This window comes from Chinchilla lanigera, unplaced genomic scaffold (genome assembly GCF_000276665.1).
Source record: "Chinchilla lanigera isolate Chin_1 unplaced genomic scaffold, ChiLan1.0 scaffold00001, whole genome shotgun sequence".
NCBI classification, from domain to species: domain Eukaryota; kingdom Metazoa; phylum Chordata; class Mammalia; order Rodentia; family Chinchillidae; genus Chinchilla; species Chinchilla lanigera.
Window position 1 is genome coordinate 47564115 of NW_004955402.1, and position 21584 is coordinate 47585698.

The 21584-nt window shown below is 37.1% G+C and overlaps 1 protein-coding gene across 1 annotated transcript; it reads left to right on the plus strand.

The window, feature by feature from the left end:
- The first annotated feature begins 516 nt into the window (after positions 1-516).
- Serpinb11 (serpin peptidase inhibitor, clade B (ovalbumin), member 11) lies at positions 517-21372 on the plus strand. Its single transcript, XM_005373034.2, has 8 exons — positions 517-761; positions 8250-8435; positions 9494-9553; positions 10683-10811; positions 13015-13132; positions 17575-17717; positions 18402-18557; positions 20536-21372. Exons 2-8 carry the CDS (start codon positions 8253-8255, stop codon positions 20938-20940), a joined length of 1194 nt encoding a protein of 397 aa, XP_005373091.1. The 5' UTR covers positions 517-761; positions 8250-8252; the 3' UTR covers positions 20941-21372.
- Positions 21373-21584: the final 212 nt, after the last annotated feature.

Here is a 21584-nt window from a genome sequence, read left to right on the forward strand (position 1 = left end):
AGGAGATTCTGGTACCCCCAAAACCCAGTAACAGAAATACGAGTTCAGGCTATTGCACACCCCAAACATTTTCTATCTCTAGGTCTAATCCTTTCTTCTATTCTTGTTTTTCTTTCCCACTTCTGAATACTGTGTCTCAGGTGTGACACTCACTGTACATAGTGGTGACTTGTTGCTCCTACCAAGCTTTTAAACTGAAACCACAGAATAAGTGCTGCTTGAGCACACTCATATTCTTTTTATGGGACAGGATTGACCAGCCATCAGACTGCTGAAGTTCTACATAAAAACCATGCGCAAGGGCCCTGAAGATCTTGGGATAAATATGCCTCAGGCCAGGAAGTATTTGTCACAACGGAAATCTTTCTTGTTGAGTAGCTTTGTGTCATTGGCAGTGCCTGGAATTCTGAACATGGCAGCGTCAACATGATCTGTTGACGTTACTCTAGAAAGACAGCTTGTCTTTCTTGAATAAAGGCTAAGCTTGCTCATGTTTTCTCAGGAGTAGTAGAAGGAGGTTAAGAACTAGGTGCTTCTCCAGAAGCTGCTGGCCATCCTGAGATTCTCTCAAACTCTGAAGGCCTTTAGAAGGACTTCCTCTTTAGGGCTGGACTTTCTACCCAGCAGGTCAGGAGCTGAATCACTGAGGACACAGATGGAAAAGGGAGGGGCAAAAAAGTGAAGGGTTGTATTTCCTTTGAGGGACACAGCTCCAGTCTAACCTGCCAAGCTGTCCACATCACCACCAGGAAACAGCAAAGGTAAAGAGAAACATTTCTATACTGCATATTACCTGAACTTGTTGACAAAGGGGAGCAAATAAGAGTAAAATGAAGCTTTGGGATAGCTGTGTAGTGAACTAAAGAAGAAGGAAGTTCACTATTTAATGAATGTGACTTTTGCTGGTCCTTGGAAGAATCCATTAACATGTTGAATGCCATTAATGAAGTGTGTTTTATAATCTTTGAGGTGGGCTCACTTGGTCTTAATTGTCTGATTGTGTAGCAAAGTGGAATGCTGTTATTTTCTACTTACCCACTGATAAATCTGATTCAAAACAGAGCTAGTCACACAGGTCTCTGTTATCTGTGTGATGAAGCACTTATCCTCTTAGAGGATCAATTAAATTGAACTGGCCTTATTAATAGCTTTGTGTTGGAAATTATTTATTGGTTTTGAATTTTTTCCTGTGGCTATAAAACTAGTCTCTTGATTAATATGTATTTTTGTGAACATAGATAGAAAGTGTCATGGTTTACACTTGTATAGTGAGGTGAATACTCTGAAATTTCTACTATTTCTAGATCTATCCTGGCTGTGTCAGGCTGTCAGAAGCTGGTGTCTTAGCTCTCTTGGAAACTTATCTCCCTTAGAAGAACTGACTTAGACCCGCTGTCCCCTTTCAGTCTTTTCCTGTCACTATCCCCTTCTGAGACACATTTTCCTCTTCATGTTTCCCAAGTGTTTTTTTTTTTTTTCCTCTCTTCTTATTTAAGGGAGGCTAAAGCTGGGATATCTTTCTTTTTCCCTTGCCATAGCAATCTGCAGATGACATATTAGATTTGCTTGACAGAGATTTTTCTTTCCCTAAAAGTTAGGCAGAAGGACTACTTGAAAATATTTTCTGCATCTCTTTCCCCTTTGGATTCAATTTGTAACACTTCTATTTCTAGTATATGTCTAGTTCTCCCTCACCACCTAAGTGGGACCTTTCTGGGAGGACTGTGCATCTTTGATAAGATTCTATCTACAGTGGGCGTCTGTCTTTTCTGGGCTCCTGTTCTCTTCCTTGGAACTTACTGAGACATATGAATTTGTCCAGAAGTTGTAAAATACTCAGACTGTCTATTTCTCCAGTTTGGATTGATTCTTGTGTCAATGTGGAAAATGTTGATAACTTCACAGGTACATTTTCTCTGTCCTCAAAGAGTGTACAGTCCAGGGGGCTGGGGATTTAGCTCAGCCGCAAAGCGCCTGCCTGGCAAGCGCAAGGTCATGAGTTCGGTTCCCGGTACCAGAGAAAAACCAAAAAAAAAAAAAAAAAAAAAAGAGTGTACAGTCCAGTGAGGAAGACAGCTGGTGCAATGAACCCAACTCTGCGTATTCATCCACACATTCCTTTGTACATGCAAAGACAATTCCCTGGGTGTAGATGGAATTTTCTAGGAAGGTTACTGGGCAAAATTGGTTGTGTATGAGATTAACTTTGGAGCTATGTTGGAAGGGTTTCACTAATACCCTAAAAGGTAAAATTCTGGAAAATGAAAGGAGATAGTAATCTTCAGTGCCTCATTTATAATAGTTAAAACACCATCTTGCCAATAAACCTGTCAAGCTCATGAGTCAATTTCACTTATATATTTCCAGTAACATTTTAGAAAAACCTGAATCTAAAGTACTGAATCTAAATACTTGTGTTATTAAATGAATTCCTGAAGAGCTTCAGGCACTAACTGCGAAGTGGGGCAAATAAATTGAACTCCTTCACCAATAACTGTTAAATTAGGCCTGTTAATATTCTATGGCTTGGCCAAAATTTTTAATGCTTTTGGTAAATCGTTATCCCTTATAAGTAGGGATGATAAGGACAGTGCAATAAAATAAAATCATTCAATCTCAAATAACAGCTTCTCTGAAAATCATATGGAAGCAAGCGAGAGGAGCATAGGGTTTGGAAGAAATGAACTCCTGTTCAAATTCTAACTCTTCCACCTATAGTGTGTGACCACCCAAGGCCTTAATCCTCCTCAGGAGAGCTGCAGAAACAGGGCCCATCATGCAAGATGCAAGACTCAGAATAGTGCACATTCAGTATGTGGGACAAACATGAACCCTGTGATTCAGTCACTTCCTTTACAAAGGAATTCTCAGATAGCTGTGTAAGTAGGTATGCATGAGGCTCTTCATCACATCACTTCTTGTGATATTGCAAATCTGGTGGTCATTTGGGCATCTACTCCTGGGGAATGGAAAGACAAAAATGTAGTGGAGGCACCACAATGCATGTTTCCAGAGTAACATGAATGAATCTTGAAAAGTATCACACTAGTGAAAAATAAGCTGTTTAATAGAAGTGCCTTTATGAAAATTAAAAATCCATAACAAAATTAATATGTAACATGCATACATATAAAAAGGATATGCATTAAATAAATTAAAAGCGTTGTTTATGGAGGTGGAGAGAAAGGAGAATGCATTTGGTCCAAGGCAATAAGCAAAGGAGAGAATGACCTTTGTAGCCCTAAAAACTTGTGCCAAACACTGAGGAGTGTGGTTACTTCACCTTCTATAGTTAGGGTTCTCAAAGGAGAAGCAAGCAGTTTGATAAAAGTGGTGCCCATAGTGTTCTGGCAGTGTAGTCTAAAGTCTTTTCTTAACTGCCTCTTAACTATTGGGCTTCAAGAATTATATGTGAGAAGTCAATTTTATAGTAACGATGTGACATAAATTTAAGAAAAATGTATTTGCATTTACTTATGAATCTAAATCTGAAATAATACTCCAGAAACTGCCTCTGCTAGCTAACTTCATGTATTAGTATGCAAAATAACGTATGAAGAAAATTTGGCTTAGACATGCTTCATAACTGGGTGAAATTTCATTATTAAACCATGTAATAAAGGATCCTGTTTTAGTACATATGTCATAGAGAAATTCATTAAAATTAACTCAAAAGACAGCATCTTAATGAAGGTAGAGGGCTGTATTTTAGTTTAAATAAGATTATCAAACCCTTCCTTTATATATTAAAGCAATGGAAAGCAAAGAAAAATATACTCCAGTCTTGCTTTAGTTTAACTGCTCAGTGGTTTAAAAACTGGAATGACCAACTGGAACATTAGTGATAATTTTAGGGTAACCAGTTACAAGAATGTGTTAGTACCATTTTTATTCATATAAATACCACAAGTGACATATCTCATTTTGGTCCTTCTCTGCTTGACTGTGGGTGGGCCACATGCTCTCCTCCTTGCCCCAGGTCTCAGGGCTGTTCTTACTTGGCTCTGTTTGACAATCAGGAGACAAAGCACTATAGTTTGGTGAGAAGCATGCCACAGATGCCTGAATCTATAACAAACAGAGTCACACCCTACAGAACACACTTCAGCTCAGACATGCACAGGCTGAAGACTAGTTAATAATCAAAAGAAGTCTATACAGATGAGGATGAATATCAGACAACTGTCATAATGTGCAAGGGAATATAGGCCTCGACTAGGATGACAAAAGAGGGCAAAACTGTAATCTAAAAGATCAGAGAGCTGGCATGGTGGTGCACGCCTGTAATCCCAGTACTCGGCAGGCTGAAGCAGGAGGATCATTGTGAGTCCGAGGCCAGCCTGGGCTACAAAGTGAGCTCAAGGCCAGCCTGAACTGTAGAGTGAAACCCTATCTCAGAAAGACCAAAAAAAAAAAAAAAAAAAATCAGAGGTAAAAGAATGAAATATTTTCAGATCCCTGAAGACTAAATAAGAGAAAATATGTAAATCCTCTAGAAAAATGTTATTGTAGGAAAGTGGGCTAACGGGCCTTAGTGGACGATGATACAGAGAGAAATTCCTAAAGTAAGTTAGGATGTTTTTAGCTATAGTCAGATAAACCACAACTGAAATAGCTTATTTCAATAATAAGGAAAATCTTCCATCTGACATAAGAAATTCCAAAGTAGGGTAGATCCAGGGTTGTTAATCCATGTGTCATCAAGGACTGAAGTTTTCCCCATCTTTCTCTCTGACATCCTCCTTGTTGCTCCTTGGCTGGCTACTTCATGATCATAAAATAGTGCTGCAATAATAATTACACATAGATGACACAGCTTTGACAGGAAAAAAGAAGGCTGATTCCCTTCTGTGGGTCTCTTCTTACCAGCAGGAACTCTTTTCCAGAAGCCCTCTGTCAACTTTTCTTGCTATCTTACTGGTAAGGATTATGGCACCTGTTAAGTCCAAAGCCATTCACTGACATGGCATAAAGAACTATCTCATTTCATTTAGGACATAAACAAGGCTTATTCAGGAGACTGGAGGGGGTTGGAGGCTTCCTTGAACTATATGATGGCATGAAATCTGCATTAAAGCAGATTCTCTTAGCACGGAAGAAGGAAATGAAAGGAAAGGGATGAATGGTATTCAATCAAGTGTTTTATTTTTTAAAAATACTCTCTGGGGAGGATTTGAAGGTACCTAAAAGGAGAAAAGACATGTCCAACAAATTGATTATGGGAGAGAATTTCAGGGGTGGCCTACACAACAATCTGGGAGTAGGAGGGAGGGAGATCACTAAGAAGCGAATCACACAAAATCAGGTTAGGTGTTTAGGGAAGATAAGGAAGAGGGGAAGGGAAGACGAGGAGGTAGATGAGGAGGAAAGGAGAGAAAGGGAGAGAGGAGAGAGAATTGAGAGAGACAACAAGTGAGGGAAGGAGAGAGAGAGAGAGAGAGAATCATGCAGACAGTACAAACATGGGCTTCCAGCTCTGCTCCACAATCAGCTGTGTGGTATAGGCTTTCCCTCCATGGGGTGTGCAATGCTGCTCTCCTACAGCCATCCTGACCAATGCTTTGGCTTCCTGTTTCATATTTTTGCAATATAAATTTTCTCTTTCACGTGTTTAAGTCTTTGCTCTTGCTAGTCCTTCTGTCGGGAATGCTTACTCTCTGTGTATGCCTGGATGACTCTTATTATATAAAAAACAGCAGGAACCTCACCTCCTTCAGGAAGTCTACCTGTACCTTCTGGTTACCTCATGACCCTCTTCTGTGCTTCTATATTATTTTTCTTACACTTGCATGTCGTACCTGTCAGAGGGAAATGTCTTCCTTCATTTCCTTCATAGATGTTTATTGGTTAGCTACTTTGTGGCCAGGGCTGGTTGAAGTGCTGGGATAAAACATAAAAACAAAACAAAATCTTTATTGTAGCTGGTACTGTAGAAGGAGGAGAATATATCAGAAAACACATACATGTACAGTAAGTCAGGCAGTGGTATGTGCTAAGAAGAAAAATAAACTAAGGGCTGATTTTTCAAATGGAATGGCCAAGAAGTCTTACCATGGAGATGCTATCTGAACAGAGAGATGAATGAGTTGCTGGAGGGAGCCGGTTGAATATCTTGGAAAGGTAATCCTGTAAGGATACGAAGACCAAAGGGCCTGAGGTGGACATGCTTGTCATGCTGAAGAAATGGAAGGAGTGACATACTAAAAGATCAGGAGCTGTTGGGAGAGTGGGAGAAGACGAGGTCTGAGAAGGAGCTGGGGCCAGATCAGGAAACCTTGGTTTTTCCATCTCTGAGAGATGAGAAGCCACTGGAGTCATCAGTAGAGAAGAGCATGACAATTGGCCTTTAAAAAACATCACCATGCTGGTGGGTAAAGACTGAAGTTGGCGATGAGTAAGTAGACTGTCTTAAAGTTCCAGGGGAGGAAGAATGGTACCTTTGGCCAAGTGGTAGCCTGGAGATCCTGAGAAAGGGGAACACAGTGATTGTTTCTTAAGTTGGAGAAAACAGAATATTTTCACTGGTTACATGTGAGGAGAATGAGAAAGTAGTTAAGCATGGTCCTAAAACTTTAGCCTGAAACATGGAAAGCTGAAATTGTCATCTGCACAGGTGAAGAAGAATGTGGTGGAGGTAAAGAGGGGAAGGGAAAGCAAGAGTTTATTATTTGACATGTTAAGTTTGAGGCATCTACTAGACATCCATGGACATGTCAGTAGGCCGCTAATGTAGGAGCTTGGCACTCAGGGTCATCTACTGTAAATGCACCAGTGAACAGCTTTCCTGGGACATTTAAGACATAATATTTGATGAGATCACAGGGTCTGTGAACTAAAATGAATAACAGGCCAAGATTTGAATTCTGAGGTATTATAATACACAGTGGTTGAAAATGGAGACAAATCCTGCAAAAGAGACTGAGACAGGGTTACCACAGAGGTCCATGTGAACCCAGAATGTTCTCCTGGGAGTCAAAAAGAGAAAGTGTTAATGGCAGTGAGGCTCCTCAAGAATGAAGTCTCGGCAGTACAGGAACTGTTCTTGATCATTTTTGTATCAACATCCTAAATTAGAGGTGCTCAGTAAATATTGTAGGACAAGTAGAATAAACACTTCCTTCTCAATATGCCCTTATCCTAAGATAAAATATATTCCAGCATAATGGTGTCTTCTCTGAGATTTTTCTCATCTGTTCCTCAATCTTCACTGACATCATGGTGCAAACCTGGGTTGAGGGCTCTGATCACTGCCCAGTGACATGACTACTAGGGTTTTAGACCCAGAATATCTTCTCAAATCCTCATGCATGTAGAGGCAGAGCTTTGGGAAGGTGATTGGCTCACCAGGGCATTATCATTATCCATGGATTCATCCACTGGGGAGTTCACCCACTTTGTGAGGAGGTAGAGGCTGCTCAGAGAAGACAGGTCACTTGGGGCATAACCTGGAAGAATCTATTGCCCCACCCAGCTTCTCCCTTCTCTCTCTACTTCCTGGATGCCGTGATGTGAGCAGCTTTCTTCTAAGGTATTCCCTCCCACCACGCCCTTGCTGTGCTGGATCCTGCTGAACAATACCTGAAACTTCTGAAATTATGACCCCAAGTAAACCTTCCCTCCTTTAAATTGTGGATGTTGGGTATTGTGACTTAGAGATAAAGGGACTAAAATAGTGACCTACTTTTTAACATTGCCTTACTTCCTTGCAGAAGAACAGGGAATGAAGACTCATTAAGAAGATCAGAGAATTTTGCCCACATCTATTTCACTATGAATGTGTTTGTGGGAAAGTGACCAAGATGAAGGTGTTCTCTTCTTGGGAGACAGTGGAGGACAGCCAGTCTAGTGGCAAACTGTCTTATTTGTCTCAATTTGTGTAGCTCAAGAATTTTTCCACACAAATTCCAAAATGAGAAATGTTTTAAAGCATGGAAATTAAGTATACAAAAATCCAATTACTTCAGCTTTGTTTTGCTCCAAAATAATTACAGATAATTCTTAAATTTACAAAAGTGATAGTGAGATATCTTTCAACTTTTGGTTAAACGAATGGTAAACGTTCCATTCATTAGAATTCAAAACAATGATGGATTCCTCCCTCCAGAATTTACTAATTGCTTAGAAACTGTGATAAGGGCATGCAATTTTTCACGAAGCAGTGTGCTTAGACATTTGAACTTGTGAAATGTAATAACTGAACTTCATATTATCAGGTGATGCTCTGAGATTTTCTCCCTTTCTGTTCTTAGGCAATGATTGGCATAAAAATGCACTCCCTCAGCACAGCAAATGTTGAATTTTGCCTTGATGTGTTCAAGCAGCTGAATAGTAATAATGCAGGAGATAACATCTTCTTTTCTCCACTGAGTCTGCTTTATGCTCTAAATATGATCCTCCTTGGTGCCAGAGGATACACTGGAAGACAAATAGAAAAGGTAAGGAATGCAAGAAAAATTACTGTGGAGCCTGTATTTCTTCCACATATGTCCTCTGATCTGCTAAATTATAGCCATCTTCATAAATGAAAACTATCATCACATAAAATAAAAATATATTTAGGCAAATGACATTCTTTAAAAAGAGAAAATAGTTTAAATAAAACAATAAATTTTAATGCAAAAAATACAATATATGCAATGAAGTTTCTTCCTGTCAGGAGTATCACAAATAAATCTCTGCAGAAAATGTGTAGAATTCTTCCTTCAAGTGTTTTAAGAGTGCTGCAGATCACATGTATGGTAAAGTTCTTGTCCTCTAGAGGTTTAAGCTTAGTAATGAAACTTAATGATGTTTTAGAAATTACCAAATAGTAAAAAATATGCATCATATTTCTTTTTATTATTGTTATTTTATTTTAAAGATAAAAGAAAGAAAACATATTAACAGATATACAGACATTTACAAAGTAACACAAAAACTATACAAGTGATACATATATCATTATATTTCTTCATAACAACTCTGTGTAGCAAGCAGGGACTGCGATTATTCCCTTTTTCAGGTTAGGTATACTAACATTGGTCTTAATAATACCTATGTGTTGTAAATGTTGCTGTAGAGTATCTAGTAGAGCATCACTTACTAATTCTTAAAACATTTGGTTTATTATTTGGGAAAACATGGAATGGTTTACCTGGAGCCAGGGTGGGCACTGTCTTAGTTAATAGCTTAGGAAGAGTAGGAGAGGAGCAGAAGATCTTCGTGCCTAAAGAGCTTGGTCTCTTGAGCCTGACAGACAGTGGTCTGGGCAAGGTATTTATTTCATCATTTATAACTCAGTTTTCTTAAAATAAAATGAGGATAAAAGTATCTAATCATATGGTTGTTGAGAAGATTAATTAGGGTAGATAAAAGTAATTTATGACTTGCAATATAACATTATTAACTATCTTTATGGTTTTGAACTGAAATGTAAAATGTAAATACTTACAATTCTTAACTTTATGGAATGTACATTATTTTTATGCTAATCCATACCTTTTCCCTTTTCTAGGTGCTTCACTACCAACACACTACAGAATTTTTTAAATCAGAGTTTGAGGACTCATCTGAGGTATGATAATATCGTGGCTGACAGTCGAATGCTTTTTAACATAAGAACATCAGGAAATGATTGTCTGGGAATAGAGTAAAAGTTCCTTCTTTGTCCCATAAGGGAGCTACCTCTGTCTCCTTTAATCTTTATAACCAGTAGAGCTTATAGAATTTAACACAATGATGATGATAATAGCAACAATAAAATCCCTCTGATATTATTAACTGATTTATTCTGACTCATGTTTTTCTGTTCTATGTCTCTTGTTGAGTCTCCCAGCCTCATCTATGCAGTGTTAGAGGTTTTCAGTCTATTTAGGGGACTGAGAAAGGACTGTGAATGATGCTTGACCATATAATAATGTAGTGGACTTGACACTCCTCCGCTCACATGCTCTGTGACAATGGTATCTGGTTCTTTCCAGGCAGAACATTCATTTTGACGTCAAAGTTGCATAGAATTTCCATATGAAAATAGTTGTTTGACAGTGCTTGAGAATAGACATAAATATATACAGGTTCATGCAAACCTTGCTTCACAAAACCCTGCCTATTATTAGGGGACTAAAGTTTATAGTTTGGGAATCACTACTTTAGGGAATATAGCCACAGCCCCTAAGATGTCCATGAAATTTTGACTACCTTTCAGATGCATCGTGACTGCAGATGTAGTATGATTATTACTACTAAGGGAAAAATGAATATGTCAGTCCTGTTTAGAGAAAGGCTGGAGTATTTGATTAAGTAGCCATGTTGAAAACTGAGACATCAAAAAGAGTACAGTAGAATTTATCTTACAAGAGATTCTCTTACAGAGAATTTATCTTGCAAGTATAAAGACACAACAAAACTTAGATAATTGCCCTAGATACTGCATTAAGATCTCTTTATTCAAGTGAAAATGTCACCTTTTGAATTAAATGATTAGAGCCAACAAGTGCATATGATTTTTCCCACAATCTACAACCAAAGTCACAGGGTGGTGACATTGCTATACTAAAAAATATCTAGAGAACTCCTGTATTCACTGCCATTTTAATCAAAGGCACACACCATGTGCTCTAGATATTGTTTTCACATTATTTATGACTCTCCAGTGGCAAGAAGTCAAGCAATCTGATATATCATTTTGTGTTTACTGATGTCAGTGCAGCCAAGCTGGGAGAATACATTCAGAATTCGGAGCCCTTCTCTCTCAGATCAACCAACCAGATTCTAACTACACCCTCAGCATTGCCAACAGACTCTATGGGGCGAAGACGATGGCATTCCATCAGGTAAGCACCTCTGGAACCCCTAAATTTCACACTGTAAAATCAGTGAAGATTGAGAAGTGTCTCATGGCGTTTGTCCCTAAGAGACTGATCTTGAATTGACTAAAGAGTTTCAGAGAATAGTTTTACCAGAATTTTAGAATTGTGAAATGTCATAAAAATTTCTTACTATTACAAAATCCCTAAAGGCCAAAGATGAAGCACAAAACAAAGTAGATAAGAATTATCCCTCCTGGGCAGGAACAACAATTAAATATATCTTTTTCTAGCTTCAAAAGACCCGATGGCAGGCTATCAAGAGACAGTTGAAAGAACATGGAATCAGGAGCTAAGAGATCTGTGTTTTGGCAAACTGCCCTGATACTGTAGACTTTTCAGGCACACTTTTTTCTACTGTGCTAGAAACATATAGGACATGTTTCACAGAGATTTCCTATAAAGTGATAGGGATTAGTGATCATGGTCCTTTGACTTTAAATACTTTTTCTTACCTTTTTGCCTCCCCTAAACAGTGACACAGACATAATACTAAATAAGGGTTAATTTGAATGATAATGATTGCAGTAGTTCCTAGAATGAGGAGCTCCTCATTACCATCGTGAAGATTATTGTGAACTGTGTTATGAGATTAACTTTATTACATCAGGATTTTGCCTGGAAAAACTACCATCTCATGAGGTATTAGGAATCGCTAAAGAATTGTTGCAGTCCCAGTTGTACACAGCTGAGGACAAAAATCATCCTGATTCAAGAGTATGGTCTCAAGGTATACCCATTTACCTAGAAATGATACTCTTAAGTGAAATAGATTAGAAACACATATTTAAATACCACATTGTTTCTCTCGTGTGAGAAACAAAAAGGGAAAGTAAGGACCAAAATATATACTAGATATTGGGAAATAGGAGTGAAATGTCCAAGTGGGAAGGGAACAAGGGAGGGGGAAGAGAGAGAAGAAAAAAGGGAAAAGAAAAGTAGATAATAGAAGGAGAAATGGTAGCACAGCTTTTGTAAGTAAGGAGGGGAAGAGGTGTTGAAGGGAGGAGAGGGGCTTGGGGAAAAAAGAAAGATCAAGATATATCATGTACAGGTAAAAATTCCGTATGATGAATGTGATCATTGTGTATATCTAAAATGTACCAAAAATTAATTTTAAAAAGTCATCTGATGCCATTTTGCTATTAGTTAAACTTTGCTTTTCTTCAACATTGTATTAAGACACAAAGGAATCAAGGGAGGCCACTGAAAAATCACACCACCGGCAGCCACTTCCACTCCTACCATATTTCTCAGTCTTGAATCGCATGTCCCCAACGTCTCAAGCGTGAAACTGTGGACGACTTCACTAGGGTCCATGAGGACTTGGGGTAGTGCCTTGCAAGTGAGGAAGTAGAAAATTCCTGGTTTTATGGATGAAGAACCACGAGCTGTAATCAGTGGTGGCTCCAGGACGCTGTGTACAAGGAGTTGGGAATGGAAATTTAGGAAACAGGGAGAGATAGAGTCTTTATACTGAGTTAATGTACTATTGTCACTTGGACGATATGCTATAGGTGAAAATAGTGAATATCTTAAAAATTTTTTGTTGCTACTGTATAATTTTTTAAAAGTCAATTGGGTACATCAGATATTATTGTTAATTTTATTTATGATGGCTTGTGGAGAAGTTGATACACTCAAATACACTATCTGGTTATCAGTTTGTTTGTTTTTTTTGTTTTTGTTTTTCTGGTACCAGGAATCAAAATCACTACCTCATACTTGCCAGGCAGGCGCTGTGCCGCTGAACTAAATCCCCAGCCTCTGGTTATCAGTTTTGTTGTTTATTTCTTTTTGTGTATAGGTGTGTATTTCTATTTTCTATAATGTGAGAGGAGTTACTTCTATTTCTTTGCTTTGAAGAGGAAAGAATAAGAACAGAATGGAAAGATACTCATTATACTGCAATTTGTCATTTTAGAACTGAAAAAAACAGTTAGACAGAAGTGACAACCAAACATACATGAATACTACTGGGCAGAAAGGGTTTCCAATGTTGTCAAATTTACTTATTTTTCTTAAAAACAAACTTACAGACTTTGCTTCTTTTCAAACTTGTATACATGAACTGCTTTTGTCTGTGTATTAGGATTTCAGAATACAGTGAGCTGTAAGATCTTTGTTTTCTTTGCATTATTTTTATATTGTGTCATCTTTTCTTTTGCAGCAATATTTAGCCTGTTCTGAGAAACTTTACCAAGCCAGACTACAAGTTGTTGATTTTGAACAGTCTACAGAAGAAACGAGGGAAACTATCAATGCTTGGGTGGAAAAGAAAACTAACGGTAAGGAAAGGCAAATGTGTGTCTGCAAGCTTAGTTTGCATTGTTCTGACAACTTCCTGAGTCAGCACTCTAACGGGGAAGCTGAGTAAAGTCCAGAACCTGAGAGAGACTAACAGTGAAGGAACTGGGGCTAATTTTTGAAATGTGACTTACAATCCTTTCTCCTAATCTATGATCAGTGACTCTGTGAGTGAAAATGAACACGACTTTTACTTGGTGGAAATGTTGTAAGTTCTTCCATTAAATTGAATTAAAACCAAATCTACCTGTCACAATTTAAAAGACCTTATATATTGTTAAATATCTTTTTTTAAATGGAGCTTTAAAATTTGATACAAAGATGTGCTCATTTCTTTGTTTAAAAGTAGTTAACGAAAAACTTAAAATATGCACAGTGAAGAGACTATATAATGGGCTTTTGCTTACCGTGACTCAAATGCAGAGATCACTCACAGCCTGCCCCACTGGTTTGTACTTGCCCTGTTCCCACCACCTCTTCCAGATTATCTTGAACCAAATCCCAGATATCTTCACTTACACACACACCCACTTGTTTCCCTCATAAATGTAAACCAGTTTAGTATGAACACTACAATATTGACAAAATTGAAAATAATTATTTCATATTGGAAGTATTTAAAGCATTTTCATATCTTTCCAGTTGCCTTTTGCTGTTTGAATCAGGACACAGACAACATTTATACATCGTAGTGTATCAAGCTGACCCTCAAATCTTGATATTTTCTTCAAAATTAATGCTGAAATATGCATATGTCCAGAAAAGTAAATTATTCCATCAAGCTATTTGATAAATTATCACCACTGATATCAGGAAAATAAAGCATTGATTCTTAAGAAGGGGCACTGAGAGGCCACACTCCCATCCCCTCCTGGAAACTCACACCCTTTCTTCCCAAGTGCTAAGACTTCTTTCATTTAAGTTCTCAACTTCACACATATAAGTTACACCTGTCTTAAAATTTCATTTTGCTGATTTAACTTTTTTAGGTCAATATTTTTTTCTGAGATTCATACAGTTACATGTTGCATGACTTGTTCATTTTTATCAATATATGTTTTGTTTTCTGAATTTCCCAGATCTGTTTACTTTAATGAACATTTGGGGTATTTTTAGTTTGGATCAATTATATATACTGTGACACATTGATGAGCATTGTGATACATGTCTTGGTATAAATGAGTATGTAATTCTGTTAGGTATATGCCTCAAAATGAAGTTGTTGTTTGTAAAGTATGTAGACATTCAATTATAGCTGATACAAAGATTTTTTATTAAGTGGCTGCCTCAATTTATTTGCCCAAACAATAGGTAAGAATTTCATTTGTTATTCATCCTTGCCAACACTTGTTATTATCAGTCTTATTAATTTTAGCCACTGTAATCATTTCTATTTGTGTTTCCCTTAGAAATTATATGGTTGAACACTTTTACATATGCCTCACGTCTTTTATGAAGTGCCTGTTAATCTTGTGTCCATCTGTAAAGATGGCCTGCCTGTTATTTTTCCCTTATAACATGTGAGAGATCTTTGCACATATTGAATTCATCTGTTGCAAGTAACTTCTACCACTGTCTTTTCCCTGTCTTGATACTGCCTCTGATGAATACAAGTTCCCAATTTCCAAGGAATAAAATTTATCAATATTTTTCTTTGTAATCTGTGTTCTTGTGTATTTTCAAAGAAATCTTTGCCTACTTCTAGTTGATAAAATATTTTCAAATATTACCTACTAGAAGCTTCATGATTTAACTACAGTTAAAATTTGTTTTTAAATCCATTTCATTCCCCCATGGCATCTAATTGACGTAACACTATTTGGTAAAGAGAGAATACTTTTACCATTATACTGCAGCATAAACTTTATCATAAACTAGATGACTATATATTTGTGACTTTGGTCTTGGGCTTTCTATTTTGTTCCATTTGTCTATTTGTGTATTACCACAACAATGCCACAATTATAGTAGCTTTATCAGAAGCTCTGATAGTTGAAGTAAAAGTCATTTCACATTGACCTTCTTTTTTAGGGTTACTTTGGTTATTCTCCATCTTTGCCTTTCTATTTCAAAATTAGTTTGTGTTGATTCATCTTTTATATCAATTAAATTTTGAATTTCAGGGCTGGGGATTTAGCTCAGTGGCACAGTGCCTGCCTGGCAAGTGCAAGGTTGTGAGTTTCATTCCTGGTACCGGAAAAAAACAAAAACAAAACAAAACAAAACAAAACAAAACAAAAACTATCTGAAACTTTGAATTTCACTGAATCTATGAGTTTAAAGAGAAAATATCTTTCTTCAACTTCTCATCCATAACTATGTCATTTACCTCTCTTCATTTAGGTCTTTTAAAATTTTCTTTCAGTACCAGTGATTGATTGATGGATTGGCTGACTGATTGACTGATTGATTTTTGGTGATAGTGGGGACTGAACCCAAGATCTCTGCACTCAGCTATATCCTAGCACTTTTCATTTTGAGGCAGTCTTGCTAAATCTCTCAGGTACCCAAGCTAACTTCAAACTTCTGATCCTCCTGCATCAGCCTCCCAGAGTGCTGGGATTATAGGTGTGGACCACTGTACCCGTCTCTTTTAATGACATTGTACATTTCCCTATGCTAAAGTTTTGCATCTCTTGATAATTTGTTTCTAGGTATGTGAGGTGTTTCTTGAATTTTATCTAGTATCTATAATCTCATCTGTAAAGCCCCATTTTATAACATCGTCAATACTCTTGCACAGTTACTTCACCCTAAAATACACATGGTCTCAAAATAAAATATAGCAAAACAATCAATAGTAGTATCTTAAAATATTTTCTTGCAGTTCTTTTTGTCCCAAGAAGAGATTCAGAAGATGTGTATAGTCAAACTGTTGTCTTCAAATAACCTTTCTCTATACAGTTATGTACCTCTTTGTACCACTAGTTTCTGTTTGGAAGTTAGGCAATCATATTCTATGATATGGGAAATAATTTAATTTATTAAATGATAAATGAAAATTAGGACCAAATCTTATCAAAACACTGAGTCAGAGCTGATTGTATTTTTGGAGACCTTGTCAGAAGTATAAACTATGTCTCTGAGCAAAGAACCATGTACACGTATCCCATTATATCACTTAATGTCAGTGAGTTTGTAATAGTACCTTCCTGACTGATGAATGCGTAGATCTTATTCAAGTTTACTAATATATGATCAGGTTAAAATTTGTATCTATTTAGTTCTTTTTATTAAGTCAGGAAATGCTTGGAAATGTGTATACATTTTAGTCTTTTAATTTACTTAACACAGTAGTTTAAAAATGTGTTTTGTCACATGTGGCAACTCTGATCCACTGGTAGTGGTTGGTTTGGAATCTTGTGCTGAGAAAGAGTCTGAAGCTTAATCTCATTTTCCCTGAAATAGCCCACAATTGAGATGCTAACTTCATGAAGGCAAGGAATTTTGTGTGCTTAGCTGAGTGCTGCAGTTTCAAGTTACTGTGACACTGCCTAGAACAGTAGTTGGTACATACAAATCACTTACTCATTTTTAGCAATGAATGAACAGTAAATAGCGTTGTCTCCCATGAGTGTGCTTTAGGACTATAACATTGTGGATTATTTTAGATTCTTCTTCTTATTATTACTATTATTGTTATTTCATCATGCATTTATATGTTTATTTATCCATTCATTCAGAAATGTAGCTTTGAGACCTTAAATTTGGACATATTCATCACATGCTAGTTATTATGTTAAGTTCAGAAATTCAGTGGAAATAAACCCTTCATTAAGCCTAGAATTTTGGGTTCCATATGTCTCTGTGTTTCATACTGCATGATTAGATTGTATTGCAAAAAATTTGGGTAAATTTTAGTGCACTGAAATATACCAAGATGGCTGAGTGTTAAATTTTGATTAGTGTATTTATAAAGGCAGTAACTCTTCATTTTTTATTAATTCTTGATTTTTACATGTGCATTTATTTCAAGTGCTATAGTATATATATGATACACTAATTCTAGTATATTGGAAGGATGAGTGAATCTTTCAAAATACCCAAGTTTTAAGTAGCGAGGTGAAAGACTGATAGTCAATATAAGCCCCAAGAAACTGTTAAAAGAATTTTCTAAATATATAGTAACATAGAGTAGTGCATCAAAGTAGGTATGAGACAAATGGATTCATTACTAATACCCTAAGTACTCCCTGAATGTTACCTTCTGAAGACAAATAACATAGCACATAATATTCATCAAAATAAAAGTCTTTGACAGGGAATCCTCTATGGCTGGGAGATAAAGGTCTTCTGGTGTCTCAATTTACAACTAGTTTTAAAAAGTGGATCTAAATTTCCTTGTTACAATTCAACTGTTAACATCACATTCAAAACCTACTACAATTATCTTTTAAAATTTGTTTGATTTGTTTTAATGCAGGAAAAATCACAAACCTCTTTGAAAAGGGCGCCATTGACCCTTCCTCTGTAATGGTCCTGGTGAATGCCATATATTTCAAAGGACAGTGGCAAAATAAATTTCAGGAAAGTGAGACAGTTAAATCTCCTTTTCAGCTAAGTGAAGTAAGTATTTTATTTTCACACTGATGACACATTTTGGACAGTGCAATAATCATTTAAGAATAAGTTAGAAGTATTTGGTGAAAATATTGTTCTAAGTTGCCCTCAATTCCTTTAACTGCGTTTCCTATGAATTTTTGTTTTTCTCTTCTTAAGTGACAGCAAGTAATCTTTCTTTCAGGACACACAGCCAGAGCCTTTGTATACTAAGATTCCCTGACAGAAAAGAAATTTGTTATTTTCTTAATATTCTATCTATGCTTTTTTCCATGCATACTGTGCTGAATTTTCTAGCAGGACAGGAAAATTGTGTTGCTTTTCTTCTGGTATGTCTAATTGGATGAACTGATGTTGTGATTTTATTTTCCTACATAAATCATTGTAAATATGAACTCTGGCTTTATTTTTGGTGGACTCAGTATACATATATATTTTTATAATTACCCAACCTTTAATTTTGACTTATTTTTGAATGAAAAAATTAGCAACATGTATAAGGGAAAGTAATAAAAGAATATATTTTATAATGTACATTTGTCACGTGCCTTTAGTGTTAATACAGATATTTATATATATTTAAATATATTTATATATATATCTACTATACAAAAAATCAATATATTGTACATACATATTCACTCATACATGTGACTGTGCTATGTAATTATAATCTTTTTCTTTTAATAGGGTGAAAGTGTACCTGTGGAAATGATGTACCAAACTGGAACATTTAAATTGGCCTTCATAAAGAATCCACGGATGCAAGTTCTTGAGATGCCTTACGTTAACAACAAGCTGAGTATGATTATCCTGCTGCCAGTAGAGCCAGCTAATCTAGCAGAGGTAATAGTACAAGAGTGCCAGCATGCAGCTAACACACGTGTGCACATTCACACACTCACTCTTACACACACTTTCTGTGTCCTCTGATGTCTGTGCATCAGCCACTGATTTATGATCTAGGAGCTGTGAGAAGGGTCCTTGCCCTTGAGGACCATCTGTTTAGGTAGGGTAACTCATTCTCACATTGTACAAATACATATCAGTCCTTAGGCATTGGAGAGACTTCGTTTTATAGTAAGGAAGTTATAATTCTGTTTGAGCTCCTAGTCCACACAAACCCAATTACGAAAATCAGTGATAGTGTTCTGACCGAATTGCAACACACTTTCATGGGCTGATCATTTTTAACATCACAGTTTGATGAAGGAAATGAGCCCCACAACCATGAAGAAGAGGTCATAGTGGTGTTAGGAAGTGAGTCCAACTCGTTTTTCCTGGTTACATCCAAAGTTGGTTTTCACAGAGAGACATTGGCATGACCATATCATCTCCCAACATAGCCAGGACTACTCAATGTCCTGTAGAAGGACAAACAGTTTCTTAGGAAAACAATTGATTCCTTGGGAACCTGCAAAAACTGACCTTAAACAGATAAGATGGCCACAGTGTTTTATTTCTAAACTGGTCAGTTTCTAAGTCAGCAGAAACGGGCTTAAAAGGTAAAGGCAATGTGGCTCATTTGGGTGGGGAACACAGGCAGGGCTTCCTAAGAGAGTTGGGCTGGGATGTATGCATTTCATTCAAGAAGTAAGATGTGTGCACATCAGAAAGAAAGAACTGTAGTGATAGAAATACGATCATTCCCACAGGAACAAGTATGCTAATATGTGTGGCCAATTCAAGGGGATTTGGCTCTGGGGACTTGTGATCATCTAGGGTAGAAGATATTTGGGAAGATAGAATAGAAACAGTGTGGGAGCAGTTTAAATTCTGCAGAAGGCCCTATGGAAGTAGAGATGGTATAAATTAGAGTGAGGGAAGCTACAATGATCGGGACATGAATGCTATTGGGTGAGTGAAAATGAAGACCCTGCTGCTCTAGGCAGACCAAAGCGTGCACATGAAAGTCTTAGAAATGTGAGCCAGGATGATGGGTTCATGTCAGGATGTCATGGTAACTTGGATTGGGGGAGAAAAAGACAAAAAAGGAAGAAATTCTTTTTTATGTGATACAGGATTTTATATGGCTAGGCAGGAAGGTGCTAAAAATATTTTTAACTCTTGGGCTAGAATTATGGGATTGGCACAGCATGATGGTGGGAAGGGCTGGGGTGGAGAAAAATGATGAAAATGGATACAGAATGAGAAGTCAGGGTTGCTGAGGCTGCTTTGCAAACCTGAGCATTGTTGGGGGCATTGAAACGCTAGGTAGAGGTGCACAGGGCATCACAGAGGCACCATGAGTTCAGCTTCAGGGGCAGCAACCCAGAGAGAATGAAAAAAGCAGAAAAGGTTAAAAGCTATCAGAATGGAGCAAGGGGATCTCAGATCTCAGAAGTAAAAGTTCATCAAGAAGGGTTTATTGTATATTTCAGATATAAGCTCCAAGGAGAAATGTTTGAATTTATCCAGGAAGCAGGGAAAATAGAGAAATTCAGTGTAAAAACTGAGAGAATCAACAATGTACACAGAAGTTTAATGATAAAATATAGATAAGAAGCAGCCAACAGAGAAGGGAAGATGTGTTGTTGTGTTTTTCCTTAGAGAGGAATGAGCATCCATTAAAGATAGAAAAGAAAGTCATGAAATAACCATTCCCAGGGCTGGGGATTTAGCTCAGCAGCACAGCACCTGTCTGGCAAGTGCAAGGTCATGAGTTTGATTCCCGGTACTGGAAAAACAAAAACAAAAACAAAACAAAAAACAAAAAACAACAAAAAAAAAACCCCAACCATTCCCACTGAGAATTATAAAGTAAATGCCTTAACGAAGAAGCCATGTGTTTGACGCTGGGACTTGTCTGTGTTTCCCCTCTCAGATAGAAAAGCAGCTGAACATGAGGAGGTTTCAGGAGTGGACCAGCCCTTCCACCATGATGGAAAGAGAAGTGGAAGTGCATGTCCCGCGATTCAAACTGGAAATCAAATATGAGTTAAATTCCCTGCTAAAGTCCCTAGGGCTGACAAATATCTTCAGCCCATCCAAAGCTGACTTCTCTGGAATGTCACCAGACAAGGGCCTCTATTTATCAAAAGTTATCCATAAGTCCTATGTGGATGTCAACGAAGAGGGCACTGAGGCAGCTGCAGCTACTGGGGACAACATTGCTGTAAAAAGACTCCCCATTCGACATCAGTTCAAAGCAGATCATCCTTTCCTGTTCTTTATCAGAGACAGTTCTACTCATATGCTTCTCTTTGCTGGCAAGCTCGCCTCTCCATAAACAGAGAGCGGTGAGAGTCACTGGGGAGGTTGGTGTAGGGGCAGACAGGTGACCGTAGATTACAGTGCACATACCTCTGTGCCTCAGTTTGCTCATTTGCAAAATAGGTTTAGGATCACTTCCACTTATTGCATGAGTTGATGAAAGTTGTCTGACTTTCTTATCTTTGGGTCCTTGTGTGAGTGCTTTCTGAGTAATATGACTGAGTTAATGAAAAATGTTTCAAAGTGTTAAATTCTCTTGAACTGTACATGTTAGAAAGATTGTGAATAATTGGCTTCATTGTCTTTAAAAAGCAGCTTAAGGATTTCTACTTTGGTTGGATTTTTAAATATTATAATTTTCTTTGTGTGCTTATATATACATATAAAACATTGTCAATTTTAGTTCAAAATACTTTATTGACTATAATAAATGGATAAAATGTCTTAACCTTTTTGAACACTACATAATACACCAGAAACTAAATAATTTATGTGGGAAGATTTTGAATAAGGACAGTTCAAATCAGTGAGCATATTACTGGAATTTTGGGCCAGATCTTTATTAGGTAAGTTTAAATTTAATGCTACACTTCTTTCTGTTTTAAAAATTCAGTTATTAAGTGTTCAGAAGCACCTACACACAAAGAAAACATTGGGATG